General features: G+C 41.7%; 2 protein-coding genes across 4 annotated transcripts; one reads left to right on the forward strand and one right to left on the reverse strand.

The window, feature by feature from the left end:
- Window positions 1-175: 175 nt before the first annotated feature.
- Window positions 176-6,868, forward strand: atp1b4 (ATPase Na+/K+ transporting subunit beta 4). The gene is made up of 9 exons (XM_010896312.5): window positions 176-361; window positions 581-650; window positions 1,410-1,635; window positions 3,252-3,380; window positions 3,502-3,609; window positions 4,178-4,377; window positions 5,402-5,458; window positions 5,596-5,688; window positions 5,795-6,868. The coding sequence occupies exons 2-9, from the start codon at window positions 585-587 to the stop codon at window positions 5,954-5,956; spliced, it is 1,041 nt and encodes a 346-aa protein (XP_010894614.1). The 5' UTR covers window positions 176-361; window positions 581-584; the 3' UTR covers window positions 5,957-6,868.
- Window positions 6,869-10,294: 3,426 nt separating this feature from the next.
- On the reverse strand, window positions 10,295-24,591 carry lamp2 (lysosomal-associated membrane protein 2). Of its 3 annotated transcripts, none has more exons than XM_010896331.4 (9): window positions 24,441-24,590; window positions 19,920-20,035; window positions 19,276-19,486; window positions 19,018-19,176; window positions 17,304-17,509; window positions 16,891-17,010; window positions 16,694-16,748; window positions 15,694-15,864; window positions 10,295-11,761 (listed from the first exon to the last, which is right to left on the reverse strand). In XM_010896331.4, the coding sequence occupies exons 1-9, from the start codon at window positions 24,484-24,486 to the stop codon at window positions 11,619-11,621; spliced, it is 1,227 nt and encodes a 408-aa protein (XP_010894633.1). In that variant the 5' UTR covers window positions 24,487-24,590; the 3' UTR covers window positions 10,295-11,618. The 3 variants fall into 3 exon arrangements, with proteins under 3 accessions (XP_010894633.1, XP_028975125.1, XP_010894642.1); XM_029119292.2 differs by having other exon boundaries at window positions 11,643-12,341; window positions 24,441-24,591; XM_010896340.5 differs by lacking the exon at window positions 10,295-11,761 and adding an exon at window positions 12,463-15,384 and having other exon boundaries at window positions 24,441-24,591.
- Window positions 24,592-24,684: the final 93 nt, after the last annotated feature.

A 24,684-nucleotide genomic window follows, 5' to 3' on the forward strand; every position in this document is an offset into this window, starting at 1 on the left:
ATATAAACCTATGTGTCATGGGCTGCGGATTTGTTTCTCAACTCAACAATGGGACTTTAGTGTGCGTGCGCAGAATGCGTGCATTAGCCCTTGCACTGTTGCCAAACTTCTTCTGGGATGAAAAAAAAGCAACCCCCCCCCCCCACCCCCCGTTTTTCTCCTCTTTTCAGAATGCACTGGACTCATTCTCTCTATGATGCTCGCCTGAGAGGATATTCTCTGTGCCCGGCTCCTGTTGTGCGCGTAAAACCTTCTAATGAAATCAAAAATTACTTTTTGACCAACTTAGAATTCGTTCTACTTAGGGTCAAGAGGGCTTCAACATACGTAACATTCAAATCCCTGCGAAAGAAAATTTAAGGTATGTCAAAACACGTTTTGAACCTTTTCAGAAATAATTTCCCTTAGTTATGCCTGCGTCAACTGAGTAGTTAAATCTTTTAGTCTTTTTTGTAGTCAAATGTCCAAGTCGGTGCCATGGATTTACATTACTTCCTACTTCTAAAGGTGTGTCGATTAATTTCCTTGGGGACGGTAGAATATGTGATTGGTTTAACAAGTACCTTTCTCCTCTGTGAAGAATCATGGAGCCCAATTCTACCGCGGGAGGGGCTGAACAAGAACACCATGGAAACTACTCACCAAATCCAGTAAGTCCACTTAATAAACAGGATTACAATCAAACGAATATCCTTTCATGTCATATAGGTTAAATGTATAATTCATTAAATTATTGTAAAATATATTCAATTTCTGTCTGAATATAAGTCTAAATACACAATATCAGCCTCCAACAATTTAAATATGTTATCTATCATATCTAGTTCTCATTTGCATGTTCATATTAATGGCTTTCAACATAAAATATCCATCTGAAAATAGAAGAAATTGGGAATTGATGTGAAAAAATTAATTTCTTATTTGACCATATACAAATGACATTAAGAAAAGCATTTCTGAGTTCCACATCATAAAGGAAGTGACATTCTGAAAACCCCAGGGGGCTTCACTGACCACTGGGGATCTTTCGGGGCCTCTCGATGCTGAGATTTAGTGTTTAACATCTGGATGTCGCCGTGACCATCCAAGTCAGCTGCAGCTGTAGCCCAAAGCAGTAAGGTCAGCCTTGTGAAGGAGAGCCCCAAAGAGCACCACCTGGTTCACAATGAAGGTCAATTTATCTGAACATTATCGTCGCAGAGTAGCAGATATCAAAAAGTCATAATTACGCAATGAAAATATAATTGAATATTAATCTAAAAATAAACATGATGGTTAATCTAAAACAACATAATAATGTTCTTAATCCAAATATATATGCTCCTTTAATAAAACATGAACCAATGAAGGCAAAGTGAGACTGGGAGATTCTTGCCATCCTTTTCATCTAGTTTTCTTCCTTGTGCTAGTCTGTAGATGGGGCACCTGGCAAGCAAGCTGTGGCAGAGGCTTTGGAAGAGGTGCAGGAGGAGTTGATAGAACATCAGCCCCTGGAGCAGGAAGACTTGAACTTCGAAAAATGGAAGCCCAAGCCAAAACCGAAGAGGACTCTCCATGAGAAAGCGGGCGACATAAAGACATATTTATGGAATGCAGAGACCAGAGAGTTCATGGGGCGCACTGGGCATAGCTGGTGTAAGTAGAAGTGCTCAGTAATGAATACGAATAAATCTGAATATAATGTAAGTCATTTCTGTGCAGATTATTTTACATCACTTTCTGTGTGTGACAATTTAAGTTGGCTAAAATTGTCGTTTTCTCACTTGTTTTTTTTTTGTTGAAAATAGGCTAGGGTAGGGGTGGGGGTTTAGAAAGAAATATGGACTTGTTACTCATTTCAGCCCACTGTACTGCAAGTGTGTGTGTGTGTGTGTGTCAGAGTTCCATGTTTACATAGGTGCACAGACAACTCTGTCCCGATGAGGACAAAACAAGGCCTCCTGGGGATTGCTTCCCGGCAGGATCATGCTGTTTCGGTCCGCAGGCTGGCCAGGAATCACATTCCTTATACCCCTAACCCGACTTTCCACAGCCTTTTTCCCAAAGCTCCAGTGACCTCCACACTTGACCCTAGTGTTCTGGTGGCCCCGTCGTCACAGGCGAACACGCAGAGAAAAGAAAAGTGGGACGTTTTTTTTCAGTAGACAGAAAAGGCCGCTGTCAAATTTGTTGGCGGTTTGGTGCGGACCGCTGGACGAGCTTTCTTGGCAGAGTCTGTTTCCTGGTGTTTGTAAAGTCAGTGATGATGGAGCAGGGGCTCAAGCCATCAGCCTGGTTGCCCTGCGATCCTGTTGCTATGTGACGCGTTCAGGTTTGAACTCCCACGAACCTAACCGATGCACCACCCTGCGAGAGCCGTCCAAGCAGGCCAAGCTTCAAGAAAACGTTCCTCCTTCCTTGTCTGAAAATGTGTGTTTTCTCTTCCCCCAACGTGCCCAGCGATAACGAAGATGAGGCAGCCTCTGGACCACTGTGTGCACACTTGTGAAGGAAGGGGGCCCCATGTGCCTCCTGGCAAGAAAGAAAGGGGGACTGAGTTTGAAGTCTGTGATTCGTGTCCTGTGTGACGGGGGAGTGTGGGGGGGGGGCACAATACCGAAGTGGGGTGATCGGAGCTCCTTGGAGCTGGCCGCTGCTCTATGGCTGCAAAAGACCGTCACTACAGTGGCAACCGGAGGTTCACTGTGTTCCTTAGTGAAAGGACAGCTAGGAGAATTCTCACTGAGCTTAAACAGAAAGGCCTTTGTGGGCTCAGGGGGACGCAGGGCTGGCCGCAGCCTGGCCCCTGTGAAATCGCCTGCGCAGGGAAGGCATTTAATTTAGGGCACGTTTTGGTTTGATAAGTTGCTAATGGAGGGTTAATTGAATTGTGGGGAGAAGAAAGGCGGTTCTCAGGGTTTCCTTTTTTTTGCACAGTTCAGATCAGTTCAATTTGTTCGTTAACAAATGAGTTCTGTAACTGACTGAAGCGATTTCCACTCGTAGACAACTGTAGAGACAACTCTTTTGTATTGGTTAAACACATTAGTGAGCATCCTGAGCAAAGACAGTAGAAGTGTCTAGCCAGCTAAGCGTTCCCAGTAATAACTGGAGATTCCTTATGCTAAATTTTTCCAACATAAATCAAAGATCGCCTGTTCTGATGCCCTGCTTTTAGTCTTTTCACCAAACTTTTCCTATAGCCATCACCAAGTAAGTCTTTTCCTATAGCCATCACCAAGTAATAAATGTTACCTTCATGTCCCTTTTAGTTTTGATCATCCTCTTCTACACCACTCTTTATGCCTTCCTTGCGGCCATGTTTGGCGCCTGTATGTGGTGTCTTATGCTGTCCATCAGCCCCTACCATCCAACCCACAATGACAGGGTGATGCCACCAGGTAAATATGAACTCTGACTCTATCTTTCCCATGATATCCCTTTATCTTTCCTCACTCCCTCCATCTGTCCATTCTATCTGAACGTAGGAACTGTTGACTGTCTATGGCTTTCTTTTGGCAGGTATGACGATGTCCCCACAACTGGACGGGCACTTTGAGATTGCTTTTAACGCTTCCGACCGCAAGTCTTGGAGGAAGTATGTAAAGCTTATGGAGGAACAGCTAAGACGTGAGTCAGATAGCGAACACGGTGGAATAGTAGGCATTTGGTCGAACGGTATCAAAGCCTTGATTGGGGGTGTACATTTGACTTTTACCGTGACATTACCATGTAGGTGTATATGGAGTGTAGCTGTTAATGCAGCAGTGTGCTCTGAAAATTAGCTATGGGTATATTTGGGTTTGATGGGTTTTCTTATGTCGGGGAATGTTGGCGATCGAACGCTGAAGCAAAGCAAACACACAGTTAATACCCCCCCCCACACACACCTTTGTCCCCTGTCCCAACCGCCACTGGTGGAAGTGCATGCTGGGAAGGAAAAGCCTCTTCTTTGTGGGCAGAGCGTATCCACTGATTGATCCATTGTTCTGATGCTTTTTTTCTTCCTTCAGCAGCTCACTTTTGTCAGGCTGCCTGAATCAGAGGCCTGGCAGAGCGATGGTTTTATTTATGGGCTCCCCTCTCTGACCTCCCCATCCTACCCTCATGTCAATTTCATTCTTCATTCAATGTTTTTTAACCAGCTGCACCGCTCAGTGTTTTAGTACAAACCATAACCAGGACCTGTATCTTACAGCGTACAACGACGACATACAGGATCAGAGGAACATCCAGTGTCAGCAGGACGTGTATTTTATACAGGACGACCTGGAGGAGAGTGCGGAGAGGAAGGCATGCCAGTTCAAGAGGTCCTGGCTAGGCGAGTGCTCGGGACTGGAGGACCCCTACTTTGGCTTCTCCCAAGGAAAACCGTGCATCCTCCTCAGAATGAACCGGGTAAGACAAAAATGACAGCTTGATGTAACTGTGTTTAAAGGTTTTCCCTAAAATAAGCTAAAGGTACCTAGAATTTGAGTTATTGTTATTTCTACTGGGGGTTTTTTATGTTAAAAAGTGTATTTTCTGTTGGAAGGGTTTGTACATGCCTATCAAAATATATTCAATGCGTGTGCCGCTGATTGGCGAGCTCCTTCTCTACAGTGTAACGTCTTACCCCTGAGCAAGTTTGAGGTGGGGTTTTTGTAGTGTTTTTCTCCAATGTATGTTTTTGCTACAAATATGAATTTAGGATAACTCAACATGATAGATCTCCCATGTGGAGGGCCCCTTGATTGGCCTGATCCTAGATTTGTTTGTGCTGGGATAATTAATCCAGTGGTTGTTGTCATACCAGATTAGTGTGCATGATCATAGGAGTTTGCAACAACAGCCCAAACACTTCGGTCATAAGATTAATCCTCTATGGCATCAGCCAACAACTTCATCCTAAAGCTGCATCCGCTGTTGCTAAGAGATACAGTTACAGCTACAGTTCTTAGGTGCATTCAGACTTTAGTAAATATAAAAAAAATTATGAACCCTTTGTCTAATATGTTGTCTATACATAATCTGTACTGTACATAATCTGATTAGAGTCACTATCATAACTTAGGCGAGAAATTCCAAGTTTGAAAAGGAGTGGTTTTGATAATACACAAATTCCGAGGACCCATTTTCGCTTGACAGAATGCATCTTGCATTCAAAACACTTGGGAGTTGATGAACTAAGTACGCCATTTAGGTTTTCAGATATGGATACAGAAATTTCTGTGACATCTTGTGGCCACTGTAAGGACCAGATAAAGTCAAAGGTATTACCAATATAGATATACAAACATTTTTGAATGTGAAAGGGATTATATATAATCCTTGGTGAAAAGTCTGAAGAAAACCAGACATTAACTGTGAATGATAAATATGCATTGTAGCAGCAGTGTCATAACAGAATGATAATGTTTTGCTTTCAAATCTTTCCCTCTAGATTCTCGGCTATTTCCCTGGCCAAGGTGTTCCAGTAAATGTGACCTGTGGAGTCAAGGTACAGTTAGTCGGCCTTCTGCCCTCCAAACACCGCAATAACCTGGATGTAAAACACATCTTCGTAACTGAATATAAAAAATGTGAATGAACAGTATGAGTTACAAAAATAACTTAAGTGGGTTCTTGCTCTTTCAGAAAGGGGCGCCCGAAAGCTTGGGTGAATTTCAGTTCTTCCCGAAAAGCATTTTCAACCTGATGTACTACCCCTACTATGGGAAGCTGAGACATGTAAGTTACCGTTTCCAGCATCGCGACTTCCACTGTCGCTGACATGATATAGTTTATATTGTTAATAGCGACGACATTCCGTTAACTTGCTTGTCCGTTCTCCCAGGTAAACTACACAGCGCCGGTGGTGGCCGTGCGTTTCAACGGGCTCCAGTACGACACGCACATTGTTGTAAAGTGCAAACTCAACGGCAAGGGCATCATTAACGATTCGCCTACCGATCGCTTCCTGGGCAGCGTGTCCTTCTCCTTCGACGTGGGCGCGTAATACTGTTACCGTGTGCAAATATCCCCACGACAAACGGGGATACTGGAGAATATATGAAAAAGTCTCACTGCGTTGAATCCTTTTTTTTTTTTTTGCTGAAAATAGTTGACCAGATTCTCTTCTCCCATTCCCTCCTGTACCCTTGTGCCTTTTGCTGAAAAGAGCAATACTTGTGAATGTTAATTGTTCGTAAGCACACACTCCTCACTGATAGTGCTGAGCACAAGATAAGTAGAGAAACTGAATAATCCTGTTGAATACTTAGCAAGATTAATACCATTAGATGTATGAAATGCCACCCACTGGGCACCGACGTTCGTTCAACGTCTATTTTTGAACGTGAAATCAACGTAGAATCTGAGCACGTCATTGTAATTAGGTTTAACTGTTGCTGTAAAGACAATTCCCTTAGGTTGGTTCCTTTTTCTTCAACCTCTTTTCCACAGTGACGTAACGCCATCAAATAAAAAATGTCATGGTTGAAATTATGCAAAAACGTTGATTCAACATTTTTTTGCCCAGTGGGAAGGCTCATCTCAGAGATATATTATTAAACAGTACACACTGCCCTATACAGTATTTAGTCTTTGTAGCTATGCAATTCCAAATGTAAGAAATTATTAATAGACTTATTAATAGACAGAAATACCAACTGTTCAATAGGGATAAGAGAAACATGTTAAGCACAATTTGATTTGAAATCAAATTGTGTACTAATTTCTTTTGAATTTGTGCCTTTACAAGCAGCATTTGTCGTGTTTTGTAGACTCCAGGGGATACCATTTGAACAATGTCAAAGGCAAGACAGTTTTACAGTAAAAAGGAAACAGTAAATGGTTAAATTTCAGGTTTTGTTGTCATTTGATAGCTCCTACGTTTATTGATGATACGTATAAAGCATCTATGCCGCCATTTTGTTTAATTTTCTTCTGTATAAACAAGACTGCTACTGAGATTGTAATACTGCAGGCTGACATTGATCACTATATTAGCTGATGAGAAAGTTCTACTGTGGACAGAGTTCACACTATTGTTAAACTTGTATACAAGTTTTGCTCGCTCTTAATGAAATAACAAGCTATTTTGATATAGAATTAATACTTGTTACTGTATCTTTGCTATGATTCTACTAAACGTGGTATCCATGTGGTATTTATTCTGATAGATACTATAATAAATACAATGTTGATAAGAACTCTCTTCCCTATAGGACTGTGGTACCTACGTGTGTAGCAGGCCAAAACATACGTATGTAGCAATGTCTCTGATCAGTCTTCGTACACAGATGGTTGTCAAGCAAGGACATCAGAATGATCCAGTTACACATACAGAAACCAGATGAAGTAATGACTGTCATCTAGACTTAATTCTCTGATGGAGTTAGCGAAGGTATACAAATCAGGTCCATTTATTATCACTCATGATATGACTGTATACAATACTATAGTAATTTGTTTTTATTATTATTAATTTGAATACACATTTAGAGAATGGGCCCAGAATTACTGGCACCATTGTTGTCCTTACCCTTGCAAGGATTACAACTTTGAGCTTCTTTCAAATGTTTTATGAAATTGGAGAAAACATTGGGAGAAATCTTTGATTTTAATCCTTTCTGCCATATGTAATCTTTTCAAATGCTACAGTTAACAAGGGCAAACATCAAAATATCCATATTTTAATGTAGGTAAAACTTAATTGTATTTTAAGGGCTTTGTTAACAACAAATAGCAAGTCACATTTAAGTAAATATAATACAAGAATGAAAGACAGAACATAAGCACAGTATATAGGTTCCAATCCCAGTGTCAAAGGCTGTTCATCAATCTCGCAGCTGCGCTATGGTGAAAATACATTAAACAAGGCTATTTGGCCAGGCTCAGCATTGGTTTTGGCATGAAAAGATATTGTGTACATACTGTATGTAGACAATTCCATCATACCGATTGTTAAATATGGTTGTACATATATATTATGAAGCTACTTAACTTCCACTGGGCTTGTGGCCCTTCTTAAGGTCAACAGCATAATTAACTTACTTGGCTTCAAGACAACAGCCTTAAGCACACATCTAAATCCAAAGAAATGGTTAATTGACAAAATAAAGCAACACCATCTCTGTCTCTGAACCCTACTGAAAAGCAGTTGTTTCATTTTAATAGGGTAGGCGAAGGACTTCGAGGACCTGGAATGATGCTGTAAGTAGGGATGATCTTCCATCTCTGTGTTGTCATCCTTTCAAAGGTACAAGATTGGAGTACTGAAATGAGGGGAAGCAAAAATTCGAACCGCTCTCAGGGGTTTGTATTAATTCAAATCTCTAAACAATTGCGAAATTCACCAAAATATTTACTGATTGCATGCAATAACTAATATCTATGATTTGTCTTTTTTGCTTTTTATCAGTGTGCTAATCATTATGAATCAATGTTTAAAGGTAAAGCAGTATTTTCTATTAATTCCATAACACTGATTAATAATCAAAACTGCCTAAAGATATGACTCAAGCAAAGAAATACACAGTGGGGAGAACAAGTATTTGATACACTGCCGATTTTGCAGGTTTACCCACTTACAAAGCATGTAGAAGTCTGTACTTAGGTACTCTTCAACTGTGAGTGACGGAATCTAAAACAAAAATTCAGAAAATCACATTGTATGATTATTAAGTAATTAATTACCATTTTATTGCATGACATAAGTATTTGATACATCAGAAAAGCAGAACTTAATATTTGGTACAGAAGTGTTTGCTTGCAATTAGAGATCATACGTTTCCTGTAGTTCTTGACCAGGTTTGCACACACTGCAGCAGGGATTTTGGCCCACTCCTCCATACAGACCTTCTCCAGATCCTTCAGGTTTCACGGTTGTCGCTGGGCAATATGGACTTTCAGCTCCCTCCAAAGATTTTCTATTGGGTTCAGGTCTGGAGACTGGCTAGGCAACTCCAGGATCTTGAGATGCTTCTTAAGGAGCCACTCCTTAGTTGCCCTGGCTGTGTGTTTCGGGTCGTTGTCATGCTGGAAGACCCAGCCACGACCCATCTTCAATGCTCTTACTGAGGTTGTTGGCCAAGATCTCGAGATAAATGGCCCCATCCATCCTCCCCTGAATACGGTGCAGTCGTCCTGTCCCCTTTGCAGAAAAGCATCCCCAAAGAATGATCTTTCCACCTCCATGCTTCACGGTTGGGATGGTGTTCTTGGGGTTGTACTCATCCTTCTTCCTCCAAACATGGCGAGTGGAGTTTAGATCAGAAAGCTCTATTTTTGTCTCATCAGACCACATGACCTTCTCCCATTCCTCCTCTAGATCATCCAGATGGTCATTGGCAAACTTCAGATGGGCCTGGACATGTGCTGGCTTGAGCAGGGGGACCTTGCGTGCGCTGCAGGATTTTAATCCATTAGTGTGTTACTAATGTTTTTCTTTGAGACACTTCAGGTCATTGACCAGGTCCTGCCGTGTAGTTCTGGGCTGATCCCTCACCTTCCTCATGATCATTGATGCCTCACGAAGTGAGATCTTGCATGGAGCGTAGGAGATTGACCGTTATCTTGAACTTCTTCCATTTTCTAATAATCGCGTCAACAGTTGTTGCCTTCTCACCAAGCTGCTTGCCTATTGTCCTGTAGCCCATCCCACCCTTGTGCAGGTCTACAATTTAATCCCTGAGGTCCTTACACAGCTCTCTGGTCTTTGTGGAGAGGTTGGAGTCTGTTTAGATTCCATCTCTAACAGATGAAGTGTACCTATGATAAAAATTACAGACCGCTACATGCTTTGTAAGTAGTAAAACCTGAAAAATCGGCAGTGTATCAAATAATTGTTCTCCCCACTGTACAAATACTGAACATTATATCAATTCACATTTCATTTTTATAAAACCATAATTGTAGCAAATGTATACAATGAAAATGAGACTGAAATTTGGAACAGTGTAATGGAATAAGTGTACAAGTCATTACATAGCCACCATAAACACCCAGAACCAGTGTCTAATAACAACACAGTGTTTGAAAAACTGACCGCAATGTAAATCAAACACTGACTTAACAATAGATGCATTAGACTCAGCAACTATCAACATCCCAGTGATGACTGCCCATAAAGCAAAAGGCAGCCAGCCCATTCACTAGATAGGGAATTGCTTTAAGTATATTGTCATGTCATTAGAGATTCTACGGTGATGTTCCTGACCAAAGTCTCATCATGGACCCTGGCAGTAATTTGCATATAAAATCCAGGCTAGTTTATGCAAGCAAGCACGTGCACGCACTAAGAGAGAACACCAAACAGAGGTTAATGGAATAAGAGAACGAGGCTACAGCGTGCTACAAAACAGTAAAGCAACTTTATTTGAATTCCACCCCCTCCCCCCCAACTGAAGTTCAGCAAGCTTACATCATTCCAACATTCATCATCAGAAATTGACAGGCTTGGTTATGAGGGGAATAGTGATGCAACAAAAAGGCACAAAACCACATCTTAGGGGCATACCGTACCAGTGATCATGTGTTACAGGTACGAAGGTCTTGCTTATTCCAAATGATGTGCAGGATAATAGAACAGTGAGACATCCCCCTTGGTCAAACACTGAATTTCACTGTTTTATCAAAATCACAGGCTGTTAATTCACCCGATTTGAGAGAATGGGACGTTCAAGAACGAAGTTTCCCTCCTGTCAAAGCTTTGGTCAATAAAATCAAACCGAGAACATTACTAGAGTTGAGACCTGGGTTGTTTTCTGAAGTACAACCTGAAGCAAAGCGTTTTGCAATGAGAAAAAGATGCAATTTTTGTTCAGGCAGCACTTCCCCGTTTGACCAAATATCAAAATGTCTTCTAGCGGATATCTTAGCGGGGCAATTTCGGATACCAAACCCAAGACTATGCCTGCCGTCCTCCTTTTCCTGAGAGGGGACTTCTTAACATTAGCGAAAATACAAAACATCAAAATCACATGTTAATGCAACTGCTTCACATGCTGGTTAGTATGCATCTGTTAAGTTAGTGTCCCTTTCAAAGTACTACAACTAAGAGAACATAATGCAGGGGGTACTGCAACACAACAACACACTCGTTTAATTAGAGGAAACTCACAAAGAATATTAGATTTCCTGATTCTGTAATTAACAATAGACACTTAAATAAGTAACAATGACTAGAATAGTTGGAACTCCCTATGCATCAGAAATCAACACCATTCATTCTATGCAAGAGCAATTAAGTCACACAAATATTATACAACTCCTCAACAGTGAGATAAAAGAGCTTCATTCGTACAAGCCTCTCTGGGAATAATTAAAGAAATGACACTTTGAGAGGTCCCATGATCATGCATGCAATTTACATGGAAACACCCCGGGTGCAATAGCACGAATCAACTGGAGATGTTTTAGTGTTCAGTCAAGGATGGTGGAAATGAATAGCTTTCAAAATCACTGTTGGGTGAAAGTTAGGGTAGGCGTCTGTCTAGGACATTTGCCAGTGGAAACATCAAGGAAAGACCCATGGGAAACAGAAAAGCAAAAAAAAATAAATACAAGTGGACACCGTAGAAGCTTTAGGAATTGGGTTTGGAAGACAAGAGGGAACAGGGGAATCTTAGGTAGCAGGAGGATATGGGTGGAGGCAGAAGCAGCTAAGATTGGTTGGATTATACGGACTGATAGCCGGTGCGACTCTTCCTCCGGCCAATCAGGTAAGAGATAAGCACAAGGATGATTAAGAAGCTGAGCGCCACACCCACAGCGATGGGCACCAGAAAGCTCAAATCAGAGTCCATGAAGCATTCCACGGCTGCCACAGAGAAGAGACAGAAAAAGGAGGGTTAGCGATGTTAGCATGCTCGCAACTGGTCAGCAGAAAATACATTTTTTTAGTTCAGGGAAAAAAAACTAGGATTTAGACACAGGAAGAAGTGATTCACAGAACAATATTATGTAAAAGAAGATTAAAAAGCATCAAGACATTAGTTCAGTACCGAGATAATCATCTACAACATGGTTTTTGTCTTAGTGTAGGCAGTGAGTGCAATAAAAAAAAAAAAAAAAAAATACTTCTGGCCAGTCATCGGGTCAGTCATGTCATAAGAGGGACAACAAACACGTTAACCAATCAATCGTAATTATAACCAAAACGTTAATCAAACATAGGCAAGCGAATCGATTTCAGTCAGGGGACTTTCCCGATGAGGCAGACTCTGCACAGGGCACGTCAACGCATGGGGTCCCTTAGAAGGACTCATAACCGGTGCCCTGGTTTCGCTTTCTCCCAATGAAATAGGCGAGCAACACAATGAGGATCAGCAAAGTCAGCGCCACCCCGACCGCTATAGGAACGGTCCAGTTCTCGGCTGTGTCGTCTTGGCATTCCTCCGCTGGGTGGATGCGAAGGAAGTGGGGGTGGGGGGAGGGGGTACGGCGTGGAAGAAGGATAAAACATCATTATGTTTAACAGGTGGTCAAGAACAGCTTGAAAACAGTATTTACACTCAAATGTCCAGGAGCCCAATAACACACTTTATTTTCATCATTGCAAACTACTAAATGGTCCACAACAGTCATTTTATATGCACATAATCTTCATTGACTGCAGTCTATGAAAAAAAACTATCCAAAAAATGTTTTGTTTGGAGCTACAAAATTGAACTTAATTTGAAGGCTAAGCCTATCCTATAACTGGGGTTTCGCTTTTATCAAAGGGCCTTTTTGAAATCAGAAATAAGGTGACATTTGTCTTAGAAACCGCTGACAAGTCTTAGGACAATAGGAGCCATACAATCGTATTTATGAATGTAAAAGTATCCAAACTTGAACTTAATCGCAAAGACAATCTTCGCTGAGAAAGGCACAAAGTCATAATCATAACATTTGATTGAAATGAATATTGCGGTTAGTAAATGTGTGTTTCAGAGGCCAGGGAATTTTATAATTGATTTTCATACAGGGTCAGAAAAGCCAATATTAGAATCATAGCTGCAAACAAGATTTACACAGCAGTCAATTTCCAAGACAACACACACTGGAAGCAGGAAAAGTACATTTGACAACAACCAACCAAGTGGGTCATTCACTAATACAGCGTCTGAAAGAAAATGTGGTTGAATGATTGATCAAAAGCAAGTAAAAGCGTCAACAACGGCAATCAGCTTAGTTCACGTCTCATGCTAACCTCTGCCCTATGACAAAGGCATAACACACAGCAGCTACGACTTCGTCACCATTCCATCTAACTATACAAACCTTCACACACTGACATCCGGCAGACAATCCTCGCTCCCACTGTCAATGGGTTCAACACAGGGCTCAACAGGGCAGGTTTGGGATGATTACATTTCATTTCAGTAAATTCTGGAATCAAAATAATTATAATGGCCATTTTCTTCACAGACAAACATGTGAGGAAAACATGAATACTGACTAGAGTTCAGTCCAAAATGGAATTGACGCTGGCCCTGTTCCCAAGTGCCCTCCTACAAACAGATCCCTTTCAGGAGCAACAGCCAAATACACAGGTGTCACATCGCAACATGCATTTTCAATGTACATAAATCGTACTAAGGCATATAGTGCACTTAAATGTAAAAAAACAAAACAGTATTACATCTGCTAATACCAGGTTTTAAATTACACCAAACTACACTACAGCTATCCCTTTTTAAACCTAATGCCAACACAATGACAGAAATAGGGTTTTTTAGTTGTTTCTTTTCAGGTTTCATTTTGTACATCCTCCTGCCGAGACTTGGACTTCCCAAAGTTAACACATCATGGCTGATTTCAGAATACACAAAGGAGGCCAGATCAAGTCAGTCAGAAAGGCTATCGAGACACACTGACATTGGTGATAACCATACAGTCAGCTAGAGCGGTGTCTGAACATCCAAGTTTAGATTATATTGGGAACGTCTACTTAGAAAAGGCCATGTTTTTCAACAACACCCATGTTTTTCTTATACAAGTTATACATTTCTAGATTCAAACTACTGACTGCACAGTGAACTATCAGTAAGGAACAGAGAGCAAAGGGCACAAAGCAGCCGACCTTACTTGTGGTTGGTTAAGGAGTTACTGAGCTCAATCAAACAATGCTACTCAATCTTGTCTCTTTGGCTCTGTATACTCAGGCAGCACAATTCAGTTGGGCTGCAACGAGCCAAAAGGCACATTCAAAAATATTCAAGTGTGTTGAAAGGTCTCATTGTTAAAATTGAGGATGAATGAAACCGAAAAAGAAATAATTGAAAAAAAAGGTACACAAACATAAAAAAAAAAAACATAAGGAAAAAAATAATGAATGTCAAAGGGATGGGAGGAGCAAGTGCATGATTCATAGTGACACGGGCACAGCCCTAAACTGTCAACGTCTCAGGGGAAACGTGCAAACTGCAGCACAAGGAATTGGACTGCACTTCTCTGACACAGGCAAGTCTTTACACAGGCAAGTCTTTACACAGAGTGATGAAAGGAAAAATGTATAATAGGTACAACTACCTTTAGAGATTTTACAGTAAGGCTCACTTATTGGGTTTAAGTGTTCTGACAAAGTATACTGGCTAACCCAGAGAACTCGTTGCACTTGCTCCGTTACAACAATATTGGGAAAAAGGGTGGAAGAAAACAACAAAATCTAAATAAAAAAACAAAAAAAGGAAAATTACACAAAAATAAACAGGGATGTCCAACCTGGTCCTGGAGAGACATTAAAGTTGTCTAATTTACCTGAATAATGCTACTCAAGCCCAGGTCTAAAAGATACTAGAATGAGCTAAAGTATAAGAGCAGCGCTAAAAAGGCCCAATGCAGCGGTTTCTTTTTTCAATATAAAACAATTCCTTAGTAACAATAGTGTCTTACTGTAATTGATATCCAATCCAATTGTTTTGTGCTGAAATTGTCAAGCAAGGCGATGCATAGCACTCTCTGGGTGTGAAACTGAAAACTAGCAGTAATTGACAGAGAGGTTTTGAACTCTTATTGGCCTATTAACTGACCCACACAGACCTGATTAAAATGTCCTGTCTAGATTGTATTTTAAACGAGGAACACGAGCAATAACACCGATCAAATTCAACTTAAGACTACATAAAAACACAAGGAAAAGCACACTGTCGCTGCACTGGGCCTTCAAAAGTGGCTGAAGTAAGAAGTCAGACTATTCCAGTTGTGAATCAGTCGACAAGGGAAAAGATTGCACAGACACATCCACCCAGGATCAGGCTTTGGGACCCCTTCCCCCAACAGAGGGATAAAGCTCTGCGCAGGTTATTCACACTGCTCTTTAGAGGGTCTGATAACCCACGTAGGTCTTTCTTCGACCAATCATGTAAGCGATCACTACAATGACAATCAAGCCGGCCAGGGCGGCCCCGACCACGACTGGGATTAAGACGCTGGTGTCATCCGTTAAACATTCATGTGCTGCAGACGAGAGAGAGAAATCAATGAGCGTGACTCGAGAAGTTTCCCCTTCATGCTCGTTTGGTTGTTAATTGGTAGTGATTGGTTAAACGGTGGTGGTGGTGGGGGGGGACGACGACACAGCATGACCTCAAACTTACCGTTTAGCAAACTGGACATTAAAACCATTTGCTTACACCCATAATCGGGTGTTATGGGACATGTTTTGTTTTTCGAGAATGTAAGCTGCATTTAGCTCTGGTTACTTCGGTGAGTAGAGCTGAGGCAAGACAGTGATTGAAGGCAATGCGCCGTCTCAGAGCGGCCTACCTGTCTCAAATTGCTCGTTTTTCACTCCGAAGGGCTGGATGTGAAGTTCGAACGTGTAGAGGGTGAGTGTGTCGGTGACATTGTAGGTTTGCTCCTTGTTACACATGTAGGAGCTGCCTACGGTCGCCTCCCAAAGTGACAGGTTGGTATTGCTTGCCGTGAAGACCACACCTGGACAGAACCCAGCACAGGCAGAGAGAGGAAGTTCTTATTGTGTGTAGAGAGTTCATTTCTTAGGAAACTGTAGCATATCCAAGTTTATTTTCCCGATGGGGTCAATATGTTTCACATAGCGCTTTTCCACTGCATGGTACCGGCTCAACTTGGCTCGCCTCGGCTTGGTTTTCCACTGCAGGTAGTACCCTGTACCCGCTATACTGGTAGTAGCGAAGAAGCACGTGTGAGCAGTAACTTTGGTCTTAATACATTGCAGACTGCAAAAATGGTTAGAAAAGCTTGGTAGGCTGATTCTGTTTGGCTTGACATTACTACTTTGACCAGTGCAACGTATGCCAGTTAGCCTATAGAAAAACCCAGAGGAAAAAGACAAGTTATTTTTGTAGGTTACAAAAACAGTGCGTCTTGTGGGTCTCACTGGGGTAATGAGTTGATTTCAACACCAGTGCATAGGTCCAAGCCGAGATTTTTGGGAAAATACGATCGCTTAAATTACAAGTCTGGTCCTATGCACTGGCACTGAAATTAACCCATTTCAATGCAAGGACTCCTGACACAGACTCGCAAAGAAGCGCCGTTCACTCGTCCAATCAGAAGTCTATGTTTTCGTCACCTTTTGGTATCGCCTCAGCTCGGCTGGAACCGAGCAGGGACGAAAAAATAAATAAACCTGGTACCAGGTATTATCGCAACTTTGGGCCAGTTGAAAAGCAAAAAAGGCAAGCAGAGTCGAGCCGGTACCATGCAGTGGAAAAGCACAAATACTGTCTTACAGTCCAGCACTAGGGCTTTCAGAAGCTGTTTTTAGCGCACTGTGGCTTACCGGTGGCTGGCGTTATTGTGATGTTCAGACCGTGCAGGCGGAACTTGTTGCTGTCCTGTAATGTGCATGGGGAGACGTTAACAGAAGGACCAAAAACAAAAACCAACCATGCTCTGGATGTGCAGACGTCTGTCTTCAAGCGAAAACGGGGATGCCGAGGGACCTCTTGGTTTCTAAGACAGATTTGGTCTACTTACTTTGGTGAAAGTGAACATGGCGTTGATAGTGTCCGACGTCAGTACGAGATCGCTGACGTTGACCCCACAGGTTCCGTTCACGTGAGTCACATTGGGCACCAGGTTGATGGTCTCCTCTTTCTAATGAACACAGAAATAATCACACCGGTGAGTAAACTAAATAACAAGCTAGGTGGTTAGAGTGTTGGTCTGGTATACGAAATACCGCTGTCTCAAATCCAAGAGCCAAACGAGTGAAACAACAAAAGAACTTACCCCTCATCATAGCCAACCAAAAAAGTCAAACCAGTCTCTGTGGCTAACATACACAAGCATTTAAAAAGGAACCTCTTGTATGCGAAAATGAAAATGTAAACTATTAAAAAGCAAGCTTTTTGAATACTTTCCAATTCCTATTTTATTGGCACACATACTTGTCCTTGCTTGTAGCCAAGCTGCAGGCCGAAGGTGGCCATCAGGCAGGCCGTGCTGTTTTCGCCGGGGACTACTTTGTACACTCCTGTAGCGGGCGTCGGTAGAGTAGGGGTAGGCGTAGGGATGGAAGTGGGGGCAGCCGTGGGAGTGACAACCGTGGTCGGCGCCGAGGAGGTGGTGGGAATGTCAGCAGCGCACAAGGTTTCTGTTTAATGAGAACACAGAAAGACTTGACCAACAGGTTTTCCAAAATTCAGGTTTTCCTGAAACAGAACTGAACAGACGAATAGTGTACAATACAGGTTCTGGTCATAAAATGTGAATATCATCAAAAAGTGGATTTATTTCAGTAATTCCATTCAAAAAAGGGAAACTTGTATAATGTATACATTCATTCCACACAGACTGATATATTTCAAGTGTTTATTTCTTTTAATTTTGATGATTATAACTGACAACAAATGAAAACCCCAAATTCAGTATCTCAGAAAATTAGAATATTGTGAAAAGGTTCAATATTGAAGACACCTGGTGCCACACTCTAATCAGCTTATTAACCCAAAACACCTGCAAAGGCCTATAAATGGTCTCTCTGTCTAGTTCTGTAGGCAACACAATCATGGGGAAGACTGCTGACTTGACAGCTGTCCAAAAGACGACCATTGACACCTTGCACAAGGAGGGCAAGACACAAAAGGTCGTTGCTAAAGAGGCTGGCTGTTCACAGAGCTCTGTGTCCAAGCACATTAATAGAGAGGCAAAGGGAAGGAAAATATGTGGTAGAAACAAGTGTACAAGCAATAGGGATAACTGCACCCTGGAGAGGATTGTGAAACAAAACCCATTCAAAAATGTGGGGGAGATTCACAAAGAGTGGACTGCAGCTGGAGTCAGTGCTTCAAGAACCACCACACACAGAAATATGCAAGACATGGGTTTCAGCTGTCGCATTCCTTGTGTCAAGCCACTCTTGAACAAGACCCAGCGTCAGAAGCGTCTCGCCTGGGCTAAAGACAAAAAGGACTGGACTGCTGCTGAGTAATGTTCTCTGATGAAAGTACATTTTTGCATTTCCTTTAGAAATCAAGGTCTCAGAGTCTGGAGGAAGAGAGAAGAGGCACAGAATTAACGTTGCCTGAAGTCCAGGGTAAAGTTTCCACAGTCAGTGATGGTTTGGGATGCCATGTCATCTGCTGGTGTTGGTCCACTGTGTTTTCTGAGGTCCAAGGTCAACGCAGCCGTCTACCAGGAAGTTTTAGAGCACTTCATGCTTCCTGCTGCTGACCAACTTTATGGAGATGCAGATATCATTTTCCAACAGGACTTGGCACCTGCACACGGTGCCAAAGCTACCAGTACCTGGTTTAAGGACCATGGTATCCCTGTTCTTAATTGGCCAGCAAACTCGCCTGACCTTAACCCTATAGAAAATCTATGGGGTATTGTGAAGAGGAAGATCCAACAATGCAGAAGAGCTGAAGGCCACTATCAGCGCAACCTGGGCTCTCATAACACCTGAGCAGTGCCACAGGACTTTCATTAGTTGCCAGTTATAATCATCACAATTAAAAGAAATACAAATTTGAAATATATCAGTCTGTGTGTAATGAATTAATATAATATACAAGTTTTTATGACCAGCACCTGTACATCATCTCACGGGTTCGGCACAGTTCACACTTCCGGCCCAGGGCTCTTCCTCGCCTCACCTACCATTCTCACTTTTGCTGCCGTTGGTCACGAACGCCTGAAGAGCAACATCGTACAGGGTCTGAGTGACTGACATTTCTGTCAGGACTTCACTCTTGCAGGAGTAGTACGTGTCCACGCCCACTTTGGTGATTGCTGGCTTTCCGGTCACAGACTTTGTTTCTAAACCCGAGAGAGAGATTTCATCAAATAAGTACAGGTATCTAATAAAGAAACAGCATGGCGGGCGGGGGGGGGGGGGGCTGTGTAGTTACTAGTTACCGTTTGACACTGAGCCTGGGAAGAAGCTGGAGTCACTGAGGTTGTAGGCAAAGACGATGGCGTCTGCTTGATACGTTTCGGTGTTCTTTGTGAAATTAATAGCCCAGCTGTGCCCGTCTCCAAAATTTAGTTTCAATGTCGATGTTGTGTTTTCGCAGGTGCTTCCATCTGTAGTCACGTTTTCAGGCAGTACAATAAGAACCACTTGGGTCTGAAAGAGAATGAAAATATTAGGCCAGTCATTTAGATAGTGATAAGAGTGGTATCCACATCTGTTAAGTAGTTTGTCTCAGGAAAAGGTCAAATGGAAATAGTACTGTTATACTCTTGCAATGTGTCTGCTCTTGGAGAGGGAAGACATAATATTTCATTCTGGAATATGTAGAAAATATTTTTGCAGACAATTATCTGACTGAAATGGGAATAAAGACAAAAATATTTAGAGGCATCCTGGGGATAGACATGCAATGACAATTACAGAATATTCTACAGTAAAAAATAAAACGTATAGAAAACAAACACACAGATTCAATAAAATGTCCTTGTTGTCACTTCCTTCAAAAATTGTCCTCATTCAAACCTTATTTTTCATAGCGAGAAACAAAGGCGTACACTTAGAAAGCAGCATGACACCTGCAACGCACCTGATTCGGAGTAACTTCATAGGTGACTGAGAAGTTGACCATCAAATTGGCATAGAGGCATAATTTATTGTCTTTGTCATTGACAGCCACCTCAGTCGTGTGAGAGAGGTGGAGTTCTGCAATAAGAACAGAAGAACACGGTACTGATAAGGAAAATATGACAGGGACTGTTACAACGATAAACTAAACATCAGAACTAATATTATTAACATTAATTCTGGTTGTATTCTTATTTGAGACTAATGGCATGAAATTATCAAAAACAAATAAATTGTTCATAATAGCGAAATATTTGATTTATGTTAGCCAATTAAGAGTGAGGGGGATGATTAGCTGACCAAGATCTACAGTGCCTCTTGCTGTTGAACTCTGAATACAGTGGGGAGAACAAGTATTTGATACACTGCCGATTTTGAAGGTTTTCCCACTTACAAAGCATGTAAACGTCTGTAATTTTTTATCATAGGTACTCTTCAACTGTGAGAGCCGGAATCTAAAACAAAAATCCAGAAAATCACATTGTATGATTATTAAGTAATTAATTAGCATTTTATTGCATGACATAAGTATTTGATACATCAGAAAAGCAGAACTTAATATTTGGTACAGAAACCTTTGTTTGCAATTAGAGATCATATGTTTCCTGTAGTTCTTGACCAGGTTTGCACACACTGCAGCAGGGATTTTGGCCCACTCCTCCATACAGACCTTCTCCAGATCCTTCGGGGCAGTCGCTGGGCAATACAGACTTTCAGCTCCCTCCAAAGATTTTCTATTGGGTTCAGGTCTGGAGACCGGCTAGGCCACTCCAGGACCTTGAGATGCTTCTTACAGAGCCACTCCTTAGTTGCCCTGGCTGTGTTGTCATGCTGGAAGACCCAGCCACGACCCATCTTCAATGCTCTTACTGAGAGAAGGAGGTTGTTGGCCAAGATCTCGAAATACATGGCCCCATTCATCCTCCCCTGAATACGGTGCAGTCGTCCTGTCACCTTTGCAGAAAAGCATCCCCAAAGAATGATGTTTCCACCTCCATGCTTCACGGTTGGGATGGTGTTCTTGGGGTTGTACTCATCCTTCATCTTCCTCCAAACAATGAGAGTGGAGTTTAGACCAAAAAGCTCTATTTTTGTCTCATCAGACCACATGACCTTCTCCCATTCCTCCTCTGGATCATCCAGATGGTCATTGGCAAACTTCAGACGGGCCTGGACATGCGCTGGCTTGAGCAGGGGGACCTTGCATGCGCTGCAGGATTTTAATTCATGACGGCGTAGTGGGTTATTAATGTTTTTCTTTGAGACTGTGGTCCCAGCTCTCTTCAGGTCATTGACCAGGTCCTGCCGTGTAGTTCTGGGCTGCTCCCTCACCTTCCTCACGATCATTGATGCCCCACGAGGTGAGATCTTGCATGGAGCCCCAGACCGAGGGAGATTGACCGTCATCTTGAACTTCTTCCATTTTCTAATAATTGCACCAACAGTTGTTGCCTTCTCACCAAGCTGCTTGCCTATTGTCCTGTAGCCCATCCCACCCTTGTGCAGGTCTACAATTTAATCCCTGAGGTCCTTACACAGCTCTCTGGTCTTGGCCATTGTGGAGAGGTTGGAGTCTGTTTAGATTTCGTCTCTCACAGTTTAAGAGTACCTATGATAAAAATTACAGACCTCTACATGCATTGTAAGTTAAAAAAAACCTGCAAAATCAGCAGTGTATCAAATATTTGTTCTCCCCACTGTAGGTGTAACATTACACTCATAGTGGCCATGCTATGGGGACGGCGCCTTTAGCTGAACCTGCTCCCAGTGGATCTCAGAACATCACCAAGAAACAGTGCAAAGACGTGTTCGCCAGGGCACAGTGGTCTAAGCAGCTGCTTTGTAGCTAGTCAGAGTCTACACCAGTGTTGCAGTCGAGTAAATAAATCTCGAGACACAGTAGTGTGAAGTCCTGCTCAAGTCTGAGTCACCATAGCAATGTCCAAGTGGAGTCGCCGTTTGTCGCGTCACAAGCCGCTATAGCAGAGGTCTAGTTCTCTAGGTCTGAGATTACATAAAATAACATACTATACTATGTGTATATATATTTTTTTTTATGGTAATGTTAAATAGTTTTCGTATAATTATGTCCTGAAGGAATAAATCATCATTACTGACCAGCGTATTGAACCCAATTATTTGGAATAACTGTAAAAGGCTCTCAGGAAACTTTTTTTGTAATTAACAGCATGCATTTACGCAGATTTTTCCATTCTATAGTGAAAACTAAAGGTTTGGACTATACCTGGCTTTGGGGGCATGAGCAAAAAGTCAAAAGTAAACTATAGGCTCAAAGGAAGAGACTAACAACTACAAACGTTTTATAATTTGCACTGCAGTTTGTGTCTTAAACCAGCTAAATAGTAAATATGCGATTGGTAGATAAAGGTAAGTGCTGCATGATATGTGCGCGTAGCCGTCAGATGGATGAGTCTAAGCGGATCAGAGCCTACATGCCCCGGCAGTCATAGTTTTTTTTTACCACCGTCTGTGGTAGGATGTACACGCCCCGGGGCTGTAAGTCTTCACAACAGCTAGATAACATGAGATAACGTATGCTGCGCTGCTGCTCATCAGCTGACTTGTGTATGACAGAAACAAGGTATTTTACTGAAGATGCAGCTTGGGGAAAAAACAGCCAATTTTCATTGACGCATTTCACTGAGATGTCTAATGGTCAATTGGAGTTCAGAGATCAACCTGAGTTCAGGTACTTCGGAAATTATGGAGTGGTCCTTGCAACAAAAGACTCTGGACTTTTCTCAGGACAACTGAAAATATAAAGGAAAACAGACTTCTCCAGGGGTTTACAGCTGAAAACACTACTGGAATTAAAACAGATCTGACTGTATTGAATATCAAAAGCAAGTCCTGACAACATCGGCGCGCAAAGACAAATCACCAGGCTATAAAAGTTATCCATGGGCTCAATGTGCATATTATGTTATCAATCATAAGAGCAGAGTTGCTTTACAGCAGCTGCTACAGGAATCACTTTGCTAACGCTCACGTGATCTTTATGCTCTGGTAAACTGGTTCTCCCGTCATATGCCGATGCCAGACTCATTGGTCCTTCCTACACAAATCCCTACTTCACTTCTGCTTGCTCCTCAACAGAAATCTGCACTCCTGTAGATCTTACCCTGAGCATTCTTAAAGTAAACACTTGGGCCGTGAAATCTTTTCGCTTCTCTGCTGCCAATGACTGGAATGAATTACAAGACTCAAACTTGACACTTATCACTCCTTAATCTTTTAAAAATGAATTGTCTGAGCTGATACCTCATGACAACGCCTGCTAAGCACCTTATCCATACATACCTCAAATAATGAGAAACAATGTCAAATTGTATATGTGTACCACTTTCTATTGTTTAATGTATTGTTCTCTTGCCTATTCCATTGCATGTTTTGTTTTTGATTGTATTTGGCTATGTGTAACTTCGTGTTGTCTCGCAATTGTTATTCCATGAAGTTTATCCAGGTCGTCAGTGTAAATTAGAATTTGTTTCTTACTCTGCTAACATTGTTTAGTAATAGAACGAAAACAATAAACTCTCCGGGTTTAAAATAGTATGGTAGACGATTTTTTATTAAACATCACTGTCTGTACTGTAGCTAGGCAAATGGGGAATTGGGCAGATGCTGTGTCATAAGAAGACTTTCTTGAGCAACTAGATAGCTTGCTAAGGTGCTACTTAAAAATCAAGGTCTTTAATAGATCATTAAGCCAATGAACAAATAATATTTAGCCAATCACACTTTGTTGCTAAGATTTTGGATTTAGAATCGTACCAATACACAAGTACTAATGATAAATAGCGAAATGATCAAATGACTAGGAAGTGTCTTGTATAACTAACGTTAGCTACCGACTGTACCTAGGTACTGAGAGTGCAAGCCAACATAATGAGTCATGTTATTACTGTCATGTCACCCATTCACATGCTCTTCCAAGTAAATAATTAGCAAATGGAGCTGGTGCATGATCTCTGTGCTGTATCATGTTGTTGACATCCTGAGATTTATTTATCACAACGAAGACCGCAATAAAACAAGACCGCGTCGTCCATACATCTTAGCCCACAAAATACCGAACAATTTGTTGTTTTCCTTGTTTACTCAGACAGAAGTCATTGCTAGCTCTAGAACTTGAGTTTTCTAGCTTATGCAAGACTGATAGCACTCCCGAATTATTGCCTTTAAACGGTAAAACTGCGTAAAATTAAAATGCATTCGTTTGAACGGTCATCAATAAACAATGATTTTATAACCTTACTGACAACGACGTAGCATAGAAATACTAGCAACCTAACTAAGAAAGTAACTTAGTATAGCTAACCTTCCTAGCTAGCATGCTAGCATCATAGCTATCTAATTGAAGATTAGGCCTGAAGTACGCCGCACCGAAAGTTTCCTTTCGTGTTTTAAGATTGTAAATGCTATGAAAATATATATATTTATTTTAGTTGTGCATACATACCATTTACAAGAGCCAGGAACAAAACCAGAAATATGCAGCGAGACATGGTTACTGTACTTGGTAGCGCTACGACGTCTTTGCTAGCTAGTAGTAGTAGTACTAGTACCTTCTCCAAGCTTCCAAATCTGCTCGGAGCGCATCTACCGCAACAGCAGCATCAGGAAATAAGACAGTCATATGACTTGCGGGCAGGGCTTGAATGTTCATCGGAATTTATACTACTTCGCCAGAATGAGAAAATATG

The sequence above is a fragment of the Esox lucius genome, chromosome 4 (assembly GCF_011004845.1).
Source record: "Esox lucius isolate fEsoLuc1 chromosome 4, fEsoLuc1.pri, whole genome shotgun sequence".
NCBI classification, from domain to species: Eukaryota; Metazoa; Chordata; class Actinopteri; order Esociformes; family Esocidae; genus Esox; species Esox lucius.

Excerpts from the sequence above, each read along its gene's own strand:
- lamp2 (XM_029119292.2), bottom strand. The coding sequence starts at position 24,486 with ATGTCTCGCTGCATATTTCTGGTTTTGTTCCTGGCTCTTGTAAATG. Across the intron at positions 17,011-17,303 it reads TTGGCTACAAGCAAGGACAA|AAAGAGGAGACCATCAACCT; the intron begins GTATGTGTGCCA and ends TGTGTTCATTAG. Across the intron at positions 16,749-16,890 it reads CCATGTTCACTTTCACCAAA|GACAGCAACAAGTTCCGCCT; the intron begins GTAAGTAGACCA and ends TGCACATTACAG.
- atp1b4 (XM_010896312.5), top strand. The coding sequence starts at position 585 with ATGGAGCCCAATTCTACCGCGGGAGGGGCTGAACAAGAACACCATGGA. Across the intron at positions 5,459-5,595 it reads ATGTGACCTGTGGAGTCAAG|AAAGGGGCGCCCGAAAGCTT; the intron begins GTACAGTTAGTC and ends TTGCTCTTTCAG. Across the intron at positions 5,689-5,794 it reads ACTATGGGAAGCTGAGACAT|GTAAACTACACAGCGCCGGT; the intron begins GTAAGTTACCGT and ends CCGTTCTCCCAG.